This window comes from Culex quinquefasciatus, chromosome 3 (genome assembly GCF_015732765.1).
Source record: "Culex quinquefasciatus strain JHB chromosome 3, VPISU_Cqui_1.0_pri_paternal, whole genome shotgun sequence".
Lineage (NCBI taxonomy): Eukaryota > Metazoa > Arthropoda > Insecta > Diptera > Culicidae > Culex > Culex quinquefasciatus.
Window position 1 is genome coordinate 192,597,411 of NC_051863.1, and position 13,340 is coordinate 192,610,750.

The 13,340-nt window shown below is 39.0% G+C and overlaps 1 protein-coding gene across 15 annotated transcripts in view; it reads right to left on the minus strand.

The window, feature by feature from the left end:
* Positions 1-349: 349 nt before the first annotated feature.
* The window catches only part of LOC6031027 (glycogen-binding subunit 76A), a 43,807-nt gene continuing 30,816 nt past the window's right edge, over positions 350-13,340 (minus strand). For 11 of the 15 annotated variants that reach the window (XM_038265315.1, XM_038265308.1, XM_038265305.1 and 8 more), the window contains 5 exons: positions 9,908-9,958; positions 8,184-8,274; positions 8,040-8,117; positions 5,988-7,583; positions 350-1,816 (listed from right to left, as the gene is read on the minus strand). In XM_038265315.1, coding sequence (XP_038121243.1) covers positions 1,595-1,816; positions 5,988-7,583; positions 8,040-8,117; positions 8,184-8,274; positions 9,908-9,958 — 2,038 coding nt within the window. In that variant the 3' untranslated portion in view covers positions 350-1,594. Of the gene's footprint in view, positions 1,817-5,987; positions 7,603-7,675; positions 7,801-8,039; positions 8,118-8,183; positions 8,275-9,907; positions 9,959-13,340 lie in introns of those variants that run through there. The other 4 variants (XM_038265316.1, XM_038265317.1, XM_038265318.1 and 1 more) reach the window with 3 other exon arrangements.

Here is a 13,340-nt window from a genome sequence, read left to right on the forward strand (position 1 = left end):
AACAAAGTTTGATAGACTTAAGGAGGTATTAAGCTATGACGGACACAAAAAATTCGCACTTTTTGTTTTTGACAGTTTGCCAAACTTGCAAACAAAGCAGAGTGCATGCAGGCTGACGTTTCTGCAAACAAATGCAGACATACAAACAAAGTAGGTTAGCTATAGAAAAGTGCGAGTTTGTTTGTTATAGTCATATAATACCTCCTTATTTTAAATAACTTTTTTTTAATCATCTTGGAAAATAGATGTCTGAGGAATAGTTTCCAGAGGATCGGCAAGTAAACGTTAAAAATAATCAGGACGTGTGTTTTTGTAGGCAGTCATCAAATATTTTACAAAAAAAAGATAGTTATAGTTTAAACATTCTTTATTCTCTAATCTTTGGATAAACTTTTTCATCATACATGGGTTTATGCTCCTTAAATCAAATATAATTATTTCATGTTTTAACGCTTTCATAAGACACCGGGTTGTTTGTTTCTCCTTCAACAGTAGCTATTGTTTTGTTTTGCTTTCCATTCGTTTTTTTATATTATTTTTTATCCGTTTTCTCCTTCCTGTGTGTGTGTGTGTATGTGCAGGCACCAGGAGAGCGTTTCTTTTAATTATTTGTATTTGTGTAAGTGTGTTCATCTCTGCAACTCTTTTCTGCTTTTTTATTGCGTTTTAAAAAATCAGAAAAAATAAAGATGGAGGTATTGTTTGTTCTTTACGTGCCTTGGTGGCGAGAGTCCGCTTTGCGGTTCCGCCGTTAAATCTTCTCTCTTGATTGAAACTTAACAGTCGTTCTATTTCCGTTTGTTCACCTCCCGCGTGTCTCCCCGCATTCAATTTCAATTCACTAATGTGTTTGTGTTATCTGTGTGTGTGTGTCTTGACGAGTGATATTAGTTACACACCTACGATTTGCTTGCAGTTTCTTCTTTACAATTGCATTTCCATTTCTACGATTTTTTTCAGCTTGCGCCAATCTTCTCTAGCAATACAAAGTCATGATTATCTTTGTGGTTAATCAATACGTGCCCTATACTTTATTACAATTCTTTTCATAGTACTAGATAATTTCTTTTTAAAAGTCGAGAGCCAGCCTAGAATTTCGTTCGTCAGATCTCTCTGCCCGTTTGCCCTCTTGCTATCGTTTCTAATTAGTTGTTGTCCAACAATTTCTAACTGTTTTTTTACTTTCTTCCTAATTTGCCTGCAAAGTTTGACTTTCCTACATTCCTACCACAGGACCAACGGTCTTCTTCTTCGACCTCAACAAGACTCTCGTCGCAGTACAGTAAAATGAATGTCGTTCACAATTTCTAACAAAAAAAACATAAAAATTTAGTAAACAGGGGGTGGGTCAAATTGGGAATTGTTAAAATGTTTGCACAATATTTTTTTGGTTTCTAATAAATAAGGAAGGATTTTGAGGAAGGAAACAGGATTTAACAATAATACTACACGCTAAAATTTTGGACTTCACTTCCGGTTTTTTTTTTTGGGTTGGGGTGTTGTGGAAAGTGAAGCTACTTCCGCATGCTATTTTTTTTCTCTCTGTGTGTGGTAAAATTACGCTAGGCGGGGGGAGAGGATGGTACCTGGACACCTAGTAGAAACTCTTGCACCAGCTTTCGTCCGGACTGAGCAGGGAATCGGTGAGGTTCGCCGGCTTGACCGCCAGTTGGGCCACGTTGTTCGGTTGGGAAATTGGCAAGCACTGAAATACGTAGTTGGTGTCGTAGTTGTTGTCCCAGAACTGCTGGCCGCGACAGTGGAACCGCGCCGCCAGCTCGATCCGCTGGCCGAGCTGCACCGACGTGCCGAAGATCTGTGGGAAGGGACCGATTGGTTTTAATCTCCAAAAATTCTTGAGATTTTTTTTTTCAATGTTTGCTTTTTGGGTGATTTAAAACCGCCTTGAGTCAGGAATATTCAAAAACAATTAAAAAAGCAAAAAAAAAGTAAATTAAACTAAAGAAGGTATTAGACTATGACAAACAAATTCGCACTTTTTCGTGCTTGGCAAACCTTCTTTAGTTTAATTTACCTTTTTTGCAAAATGTATGGTGGCTGACATTTCCGCAAACAAATGCATGCACAGAAAAAAATCAATTCTCGAAACCGTGAAGTCAGTTCACGATTATGAGAACCACGAAGGAACATATTTACGTTTATGGTGCAAATGCACCATACTCATGAATAAATTCCTTCGTGGATCTCACATTCGTGAACTTAATTCACGATTACGGGAATTGATTTTTTTCTGTGTGGAAATAAACAAAGCAGGCAATTTGTTAAAAAGTGCGAGTTTGTTTGTTTGTTTGTTATAGTCTAATGCCTCCTTAAAATTCCGGAATTTAAATGATTATTTTCTGTATTTTTATGTGGATGAAACTTTGCGTTGGTAGGACCACCTGTATGTACTTTTTCTGTTTAGGCAACTGAGCAATTCTCTACCAAAACCGGAAATGGATTTTATTTGTATTTTTTGATTTGGCTCAAACTTTGTGGGGGCCTTCCCTATACCCAAATATGCTATTTTGTGTCATTGGTTCACCCATACAAGTCTCCATACAATTTTGGCAGCTGTCCATACAAAAATGGTATGTAAATATTCAAACAGCTGTAACTTTTGAGTGAATTTTTTGATCAATTTGGTGTCTTCGACAAAGTTATTTTTTAATGCAAAATTGAATTTGCAATCGAAAAGTACTTTACATATTTTTTGATAAAGGGCTCCGTTTTCTAGATATAGCCACCGAAAGTTTGATTTTAGCGAAATATTTGCAGTTTTTCAATTTTTAAAAATAGTGACCATGAGTGACCATTTCTAAAAATATTTTTTTTTGAAAAGTTCAGAAAATTTGCTATAAAATTGTCTAAGAGACATTGAAGATTGGACCTCTGGTTGCTGAGATACAGCGGCTTAAAGAAAAAGAAACACGAAAATTGAAGTTTGCTAAGTCTCACCCAAACAGCCCACCATTTTCTAATGACGATATCTCAACAACTAATGGTCCGATTTTCAATGTTAATACATGAAACAATCGTGAAATTTTCCGATCTCTTCGAAAAAAATATTTTGAAAATTTTAAAATCAAGACTAGCATTTTAAATGGGCGTAATATTCAATGTTTGGCCCTTTTAAAATGCTAGTCTTGATTTAAAAATTTTCATAATATTTTTTTCAAAAAGATCGGAAAATTTCACGAAGACCAAAAAGTGCCGCTATGGCGGCCTACAGGGCAAAAACTAACGTTGTAAAATGTTTGTTCTAGAAAAATCGAAAAACTATGAGAAAAACTGCGATTGGCCAAAAATTTAACACCGTAGGCTTATAGTCCATGTAGAGGGTGACGAGCGGGAATTCCCGGGAAAAAAATCCCGGGAAATCGACCATTTTTGGACCTCTCGATTCCCGGGAAATTCGGTCGAGACTCCCGGGAAATTTTGAACATTTAAATATCAAAGCAAAATTATATAAACTAATCAGAAAATTATTTAAAGAATTCTAAATTGTTTCGAACATTGTATGTGAAATGTTCGATGTTCAAGTTCTTCTCTAATCTTCTTATTCAGAAAGTGTAAATTTTAAATTCCAATAATTATAACTGAAAGAAGCCAAAAAATGTGGTCCACAAATTTACCTTAAAGTAATCTTAGCTGTTTCTTCCCAGATATAAAATCTAATTTCTTTGAAATATTTTTTTTATTTTATTTTTTTTTTAAAGGAGAAAGCTTTTTCTCGAGCATAGCAATCCTCATAGTCTGTTTTTTTAGACCCTAAGTTAATTTGGATGTTTAAAGGTAATTTTCATTTTTGGTGTTAATAAGTCATATTGTGTTTCACGTCAACCACAATTTGAAATTCTAGAGATTTTTTTAAAGGGTCCTTTAAGCTTTTGTCTTCCTTTTCAAAAAAAAACTCTAGGATTATATTTTCGGGGAAAAAACCCTGGCGATCTTTGTAAAGTTAATGTCCACAATTTGTGATCATTCGGGTTTTCCGGATAACTGTAAATTTTTCATCAATGAATATTTATAATTGACATTAAAAAGGAAAAAAAAAGTTGTTTAAGTCGTTATTTATCATATTGCAAAAATCTCGATACAGGAAAATTATATATTATTTGTAAACATGTTCAACTAAAATTTTGAGTCCCAAAAAGCTCAAGAAACGATCTTGTATTTGCAGATTCAGAAAAAAAAATCAAAAGGTACATATAGTTCCTCCAAATAATAAGTAAAGTAAAGTAAATCTTTCCCAGTTCCTGAGGGGAACACCCTTGAAGAGTATCGGGGCCGGCATTTACAAAGCGGATTCAGTGGCAGTTTCATTCTCAACTTAATGTTAACATGTTAAGGTTAATGTTAACATTCCATAGGTCGCCTCCCTAAGGTGTCGTGATAAGGTCCAGTTTGTGACGACACACTACCTTCCCTTTACTAAGCAATCGATTCCAGAAGGGAAAAGATCACCAGTTGTGTTGGTCCGAGCCGGGATTTGAACCCCGATCTACCGCTTACGAGGCGGAAGCGTTACCACTGGGCTACGTGGCTCGGTCTCCAAATAATAAGGATACTTAAAATAACGTTTCATAGAATAAGTATGAAAACATTGTAAGTAATTTCATTAAAAAAACAAATTTATTGCTTTTCCTTTTAAATTATTGCCACTATTGGTATAGTAAAAAACACTCCCGGTCCCGGGAATTCCCGGGAAATGACCAAATTCAACTCTCGATTCCCGGGAAATTGAAAATCTCGAGAATCGTCACCCTCTAAGTCCATGTAATTACCTATCTTTTGACCTATGGAAGTATGGGTGTTGGAGGCTGTTGGAAAAAGATATAAAGGTTTTAAAAAAATCCATTTTTGACAGTAATTTGCAAAAGCTAAGAAAAAAAAGTCGAACCAATCCTGGATGTCTATGGCACATTTTAAAGTGCTTCAAAAGACCTTTCGAATGCATCTAAGAGAGTTGGAATTGATAAAGTTTTACGGAAATGCGAGCAATTTTAAGATTTTTTTGGTTTTTTGGACCTGAAACTTCAAAGCCCGTTTTACCCCACTTCCCTTTGTCGTAGAGGGCTCATATTTGGCATGAGTTCATCTCATGTATAGACAAACAAACGCTGAAAGTTTCATCCAAATCGGAGCGCCTCGATACGACCTCTAGAACAAACCGAGCAATATTTACAAATACTGCCTCTTAACCGATTTGGCTACAAATTGGCACAGATACTTATTTTTGCATTAGGAATCGAGTCAGAGGGTATCTCTAATGTCGATTTTTTTATTGTCACCCTAATGAACAGGGAGTTTGGTAGGAACTGAATTATTTAAATAACGTAAAATGTCAGTTTTTGGACACTCACTCCTAACAAACTCCTTGCTTACTAAAATCCTTTTTTAAACTCGACTTATAGCTTGCGTTCGTCCTACCTTTTGTCTCCATCACAAATATCATTGGTAAATTACACTTATTTCATAAAGGTTCTTCCGAAATCTCAAGTCTAGATAAACTTCCTGTTTCACCTTCAGAAAAATATTTTTTATTGGCTATAACTAAAAAATGGTTCACGATTTCGAAATTTTTGAGTTGAGTTTTCGATTGGAAAATTGATTTTTCATCTAAAAAATAAACTTTTTTCCCCCAGTTTTTGAAAATCATGTTTTTTATGGAACTTGTGCCACAAATCAAAAGGTGCAATTTTTGTCATCTGAAACTTATATTTTTTTAAGACTGTAATTAGCTATTATTATACTCTTAAAAAAAATGAGCAATACCTAAAACTTTGCAGAAGACATAAAATCGATCAGAAAATCAGTTCTCAAAATAGAATTTTCTGTATCGACAGCTGCCAAAACTCTATGAAAACTTATATGGACGAACTAATGATGCAAAAGGTGCCAGGAAAATGAATAAAGCAAAGTTTCATCGAAATAAAAAAAAATTACAAAAAATATATAATTGCTCTGAAGAACCAAAAACTTACAGTGAAGGTAAACTTGTCGGAGAAGCCGTCGCACGAGTTGTCCACGTACGAGGCCTGCAGGTCCGAGAAGCTGCGCCAGTTGTCGGTCGTGTAGCGCACGTACACCGACTTGTGGAAGTCGAGGTTCCGCACGCGCACCGTTCCGGTTATGGTCAGGTTGATTGGGTCGGTCACGGCGGCGTTCTCCAGGTTGACCTGCTTTTCGCGCACTCTGTCGAGGAAGCACGGCAGGGCACCCGGTTGCTGGAACAGCGGAACCAGCACCCGATCGGCCCGCGGACCGAGACAGATTTGCGTCTGCACGGGTTCCATGTTGATTTCCAGATCTTCGTACGCCTGCTTGGGCACCTTCGGGACTTCATCGACGAACGTCTTCACGTCGGCCAGATCCAACCCGAGCACGTCGGCAAATCGTACAATCTTTTTCCGTCCCGGAGTTCCCGGCGGGGTTTTGCCCGTTTTCAGCGACGAACATCGTCGGATTCGCTGGGGTCGACAAAAATCTTCGTCCTCATCGCCAGACGAGAGTCCTTCGCGCTTGTGTTCGCTTGCCGCTGGCTGCTCTTCGGGTTCGCTGCTGCAGTTCTGCAACATCTTCTCAACTTCGGCCATTTCGACCTTTGGACTGTTGGGATCCTCCTCGTCCGGTTCTTCCTCGGCATCGCCGTTGATGAACTTCAACACGTCAATGTTGTACGTCTGGTTGAGCTCAAACTTGGCCACCGTCGATTCCTCCTGCATTATTGTCCCCTTTGGCATTACGGCGTGCCCGTTCGCTAATACTTTCCCGTCGTCCGTTTCGTCAACGCTGCTGCTGCTCGGGGGCACGTCTTCCATCGTGACGTCCTGCAGTGTGCTGTTCGAGTTGTTCGAACTCAGTCCGGTGAAGGTCGAGTCGTGGGACTCGGTGGACTGCGACGGTGGTAACGATTCCGAGCAGCTGTCCGAATCTGCCGTCGCTGTGCCGAGTCCGCTGGGAAGGTGACCGTTTTGGTGTTTCTTCCTTCGAGACGTGGGAGATGACGCGCCTGCCGCCGACGCTGCCGTCGCTACCACCGTTGGTTCCGTCGTCGTCGTTGGGGTGGATTCCATTGAGGTAGTTGTGTGTTGTTGTGTTCGGGACGTGGTCGGTCGGGATGTCGCCGAAATGGAACCCGATGACGGATCCGAGGTAGTACAGTCGTAGTAGTCACAACGCTGCTCGGCGTCCGAACTCTCGGGGTCGTAAAACTGGCAGTCGGACGATGAACCCGTACTCGATGGACTGTGCTCTTCCTGGCTGACCTGCGGTGTGGAACAGGGTGAGGCGCACACGTAGCCCGATTCCGGGGCAATCTCTGCCGGTGTGGCCGTGGCCGTTTCAATCAACGGGAGGTACTCGCACTCTTCAACCGGTGAACCCGGACTCTCGATCTCCATGTCAAAGTCAAAGCAGGAATCGGCCGAATCGTTGGTCACCACCAGTCGGGATGGCTGTGAGCTCGTTACCGCCGCAGTCTCCTCCTGTGAAAGCCATGTGTTTTCGGCGTTGTAGACGCCGGTACTGCTGGCGCCGTTGCCACCGCCGGTGATCGGCACTTCATCGTCTGCATTGCCCTGTAACGAGTATTTAACCCTAATTAATCGAGACTAGAGGCTGGTGACTGCTCTAAGCTACTGGTGGATGAACGATTTTTGCTTGGTTATACTTTTGGGGGTTGGCGATTAGTGGTTCGCCTACCGAACAACAGTGGTGGGTCGAATTTGGGTGTCGATGATGGGTTCCGATTAATTGTGTAGACACGTGGTGGCAGAACATGGAAAGCAGGGAGAACATGCGCACCGGAGCAAAAAGAAAGAGAAAGAAACGGGTAAAGAAGTAACATCAATTCGGCCAAACTGCGTGAACGGAGAGGTCTGCCTGCCTGCCAGATCTGCCAGATCTGAATGACCGAGAGACTAGTAGTGATGGTAGCGGTAGTAGTTGATGGTTGATGGAATCTAGAAATCACTACCAGGGGGGGTGTTAGTGGAAACCGGGCGGTTAGTGACCACGTGGCGGGACTAGCTCACCTGGGCGCCAAGTGTCCGAAGGCGAGACTGGAGGCTGCGAGCGAAGGCTTCGGCGCGGCCACGGCAAGACATGCCCACCTAGGAAGGAGGGAGAGAGACGATTAGCTGGAAGATCTTGCTCGTTTGATGACTGAAAACACTTACCGGAAGCAGCGAGGTTATCCCACACGGTCTGTCAGGTCCTCCACCGGATGTCGACGGATCGCCCTGAGTGCTCATGGAAACTAGACAGTTTCTGGAAATGGTAAAGAAAAAGAAACAAACGAAATTTGTCAGGATATGTGATTTTAATACGATTTTTTTGGGTCATGGAGGACAAAATTCAACGTGAAAAAAAGACGAATTATTGAAAAAAAAATCGTTTTCGCTCTTTTAATCCTCTCTGTTTTATCTTAATTTTTATTTTCAAACCTCGCTTCTGGAGCAATCTTTAAAAAGGGCGCATAAGCTTTTAGACAGCTAGAACTATTTCGCAAATTACGGGCCAACAGGTAGCTATTTAACGAAACCTGCAGCGCTAGAAGGTAGCCGAGAAGAAAAAGTATTGTTTAACCGACGGTTTAACACTTCAAGTTTTGTGAAGAAGTTATCTGTCTTAAAACTAGTTCCAGCTGTCAAAATGCTTATCCGCCCTTTTCTCGTGTTGCTCAAGACTCTTAAAAAAAAAAAAAAAACTTGACAAAAACGGGCTCTGTCCCTAAATATCAAGAAAAATGGAAGATTCTCTGGATTTCACTCAAATTAAAAAATATTGATATGCACCAAAAATATCAATTTTTGCCGGTTGATTAAAACAATATTCTTCCCCCTTTTTGACACAACAGAATATTTTTTAAACTATTCATGTTGGATAAGTTTTAGAGCAGTGATTACCAAAGTGATGCCAGCAAGCCACATATTAAAGCTGTTTTTTATGTTTTTTTTCGCCAGGGCTTTACCTCGTCGTCATTTGAATTCTACCAATTTTTCCAAAACCTTCCATGACTGCATTCAAATGATTGCTGTCATCATGAAGCACCGCACAAGCAAGGAAGAGAGAGAAAAAAAGAGAAAGAGCGTGTGCCTTCATGTCACACGGCTGCTTAAGTGTAGAGCCTTGGCATTTGCTAGTTTCAACTTTCAAATTGCGATATTGGCGCAGTTAGCCCACCGAAACCACCACTTGAATGTCGGCAGAAAGTCATTTTTTGTTAAATGTATTACAGGACCAGTTTTGTGGATAGAGCATCAGCCTGTTTCCGATTTTATCCCTTAGTATTTCACGAAACTGTACAATTCTTCTTTGATATTGAAAAGAAACTGATTTTTTTTACCAAATTTATGAGTCAAAACTCAGTTCTCATCAGGGAAAAGTTGGTTTTATGCAAACTATGAAAGTTTGTTTGAATTAATCTCACAGTTTAGCGATTGTTCAGTTTCCTTTTTTGTCAACTGATTGAAATTATTTTTAGCAGTCGTGTTACAAACCTCAAGCAAACCTTAAAAAATCAAATAAATCTAGAAACAGAACGATTGAAAGTCAAACAAAAGTGTAAAGTAAAGAACAAAAGCATTCGTACTTAAAAAGCGATCATAAGAGCGTGGGAGTTGTCATTATTTTGGTCGCATTTTAATGGCTTAACCCAAGTTTGGAGGTGACTTTCAAAGCTAGCTTCTCGCTCACATAAAACAATACAAAAAAAAAAACGATTTCAACGCGTTAAAAGAGTATGTGGGTAAGTAATACTGGCAACATGTTAATCGAATCAATTAGCGTGAAAAAAAGGCAAAAAGAGTTCAAAATAGAGTGAAAAAAAAAAACTCAATTCGTGCTTCAGAGTGGAAGTGTGTAGAAAGAGCAGGAAGGAAGGGAAGAAATTTATAAAAACCTGATTAGGGTAACCCACCACCAGATGTACAGGGACCAGGCGTCATTGAATCTAGAAGAGAAGAGAAATGAAAAGTAGGATTTGAGTGAAGGTACGTGGAGTGATCGGGTAAGCTTAAGGACAAAGGACAGGATAAGCAGATGTAAGAGAAAGAACGAAAAAGAATAAAACAATGGAAACAAACTTATTAAAACATTGACATATTTCGGTCATCTAGAGATTACTTTACCTTATTCACCCTACGAGTGTATTTCCAATAAAATTAGATTTATTTACTCGTAAACAAATGGCAACAGCTTTTGGAGCGTTATATAACACCTCTATAGGGGTGCACCGAATTGCAGTCCAAAAATAGCAGAAAATCCAATTTATGTGTGACACTTTTTTTCGTTTTCCTACCCAAAAGTGGTCCTCGTAACCGTATAAGCTTGTCCTCCGGCGCCAGAAAAGAGTAAACCAATCTGGCAAAAGTCTTCTGGCGCGTGGAAATAAATTATTCATAATCGACTTTGCTATGGCCATAACCGAGAAAAGAAATGATCAAGCTTCGTTGGCCTTATTTCTGCGTGTTTTTGAATTGGACCAATTAACTTGTTCGATACTTTCGGGGTTGTAGATTGAACCAATATAATCAATCGGCCGAGAGCAAAACAAATTGATAGTGGTGGCGCCTGGTTGATCAACCTAAATATTTTTTAAATTGATAATTTAGGCTTCTATCAGTTTGACAACCCACGCTGCATTTTGTTCACCACATGGCTTTCCCTTTCACCAAATCTTGAGAGAGCGAAAAACATTCGCTCAAAACGGCATTCGACCGTGCCACTCCATCGCGCGCTCAATTTAGCCTAATTCCTCTCGCATTTTTTTTTCCAAGAGTGTGTGTAATTTGAGCAGGCCTGCTCTTGAAATTGAAGGTCAAGTTCAGCGTTTCCGCGCTCTCTTTTTGATGTTCACTTTCCGTTTTCTTACTGCTTTTTCTTTTCTCTTGAGCAATTTACCAAGCGGTCACATTTTCTAATCAGGAAGCAATCTTTCGGAGAGGGGCAAATTTATTATCTGCCAGGAGGGGGAAACGACCCCCGCGCGCCGGTTAGCGGCATCCCGGGCTGACACGTGCCACCATTTGGGGAGAAAATGTGAAGATTTCACCTCCGGGTGACCTCTGGGTGGAAATGTGGGACGAATTGGTGTTTCTGTTTTGGGGTTTGGGGGAAGTCATTTTACCGGTATAGATTGAAATTGATGTTTGTTATTTTTATAAAAACTGAATTTTATATAAATCACTAAAAATCTTTGTTTTATGTCTTGTTTTGGGTCATTGAGATCATACACGACCTCAAAAAGGCTTAAAAGTGTGGAAATTTTAAATTTAACTTGGTGGCCAAAATGGTAGTGATGAAACATTGAGAGTATGCTATGCAGTCAACCACTCAAATTTGAATTTGATTTGGGGTCGCAGGACTCAAAACTGATGTAAAAATGAAAAAAAAAATAAAAATAAGATTTGTTTTGTCAATGATTCGATTATCCGAAATTCTTTGAAAACCTTTAGATACAGTCCAGACTCGATTATCCGAAGTATCGGTTAAACGAATCATCGATTATCCGAACTTTCAACTATCCGAAGTTCATTTAACCAAAGGTTTGTATGGGACTTCGGATAACCGAATCACGAAAATTATTTTTTTTTGTTTTTTTTTCTTACTTTTAACATTAAATTCGAGTTCTGCGACCCCATTTTAGTTAAACTAAATTCTAAACAGTCATCCCACACATATTCGGAACACCCACAAATTCGGAACACTTTTGTGGTAATTTGTCAATAGGATGAAAAATGCAACTTTTCTGTCGACCCTGCTATTTTAGGACCTTTATTTGGACATTCTCTTGCTATTTCACTAGTAAAAGTAGTACCGTCATCTGGGGCGAATTGGCTTTTTATTTAACTTGGAAATGGATGTACATTTTGTTGGTCTGAATCTGTTCTATCCGAAACCAATCAGAAAAATAAATTTTTTTTTGCTCTAACATGGTTAAAACTGCTGTCCCAATTCCCCCCATGTGTTCCAATTCGCCCTAGTTGACGGTACTTTTTGAACAAAAAACTGCATTTCAAGACTATTTTATCCAGAGCAGCAAAACACTGCCTCCAAATTGCCTGTTCCATGATTGTTGGATGTTGTTGTGCCTCCCACAATTCGAGCCAAACATTTCATTAGGGCACATAACCAAAAACCGCGATTCGAGAAAATCGCTTGCAAAAAGTGGACAACTTGTTTCAATTCCTATTTAAAAAAGAAGCTTGACTGATGGTATTTTTACAAATGATACGATAAAACACATCATAATCCTCAACTCTGCTTGAATGCTTCTTAATTTATGTTGATTTTCGCAATAAAACTCGTAATTTAAAAAAATCTCGTTATTGGGCCCTTTTAACTTTCCAACTGTTGTTCATAATGGGCCCTTTCTGAATGCAATTCTGAAGAGAACTAAAAGGGCACTAAAGCGCTGTCACCCGATTGTTGTTTTGAATGATGGTTATGGGCCCTTTTGTTTAGTTAGAAATATTGAGGAATCCAGCGGAAATTTTGCTAATTGGTGAAGTTTTGTGATCGAATGGTGCAGATAAGGTATGTGAAACTTAAAAATTCTTTAAAAGTGTACTGAACAGCAGCTGCGGGACCGTAACAAATACTGTATTTCGACAAAGTTTTTTTTCTGCAGAAATCCTTGGTGAAACGTAAATCAAACTTTGTATTGAAGTGAATTAGTGTTAAGAATGTATGAAAAGTTCACTTTATAACATAGAAAGTTCCTAAACTACGAAAAACTAACGGAATAGAAAAGGGCACAATTGAACTTTTTTTCTGGTTTGGAGTGAACATTGTTACGTGCCCTTTTGAGTTTTTGATTTTTTCAATAGGAAATTGTTTGCTATCAATCTGAATATTGGAGGGCATGTAGAGAGTGTACTAATGAATGGAATAGAGGAACAATACCGATTGTTTACGTTTTGGTTTTGTGCCCTAATGAAATGTTTGGCTCGAATTGTGGAACACCAGAATTTAACTGATATTTTGACATACAAAAAATCAGGCCATTCATAAAACATTACTAAACATGAGTTTTATTGGTTTCAGAGTGTGAAGTCATTATTTTATAAACTCCTGGAGAGAAAAAAAAAAGTTTGTTTACACTTGTATTATTTTTCCGAATTTGTGGATTTCAAGGGTCGATGTTTTTAATCTAATCTAATCTAATCTAATCTAACCCTAGGATTTCAAGGGTCGATGTTTTTCTTTAAAAACTCGATATAAAACGTAAAAATTAACAGCCGGTCTATACATCAATCGAAAGATCGCAAGAAAAGCTTTCACATGAAGGTAAAAGAAAAAACATTATGTTCAATTATCGATTTTCTATGATT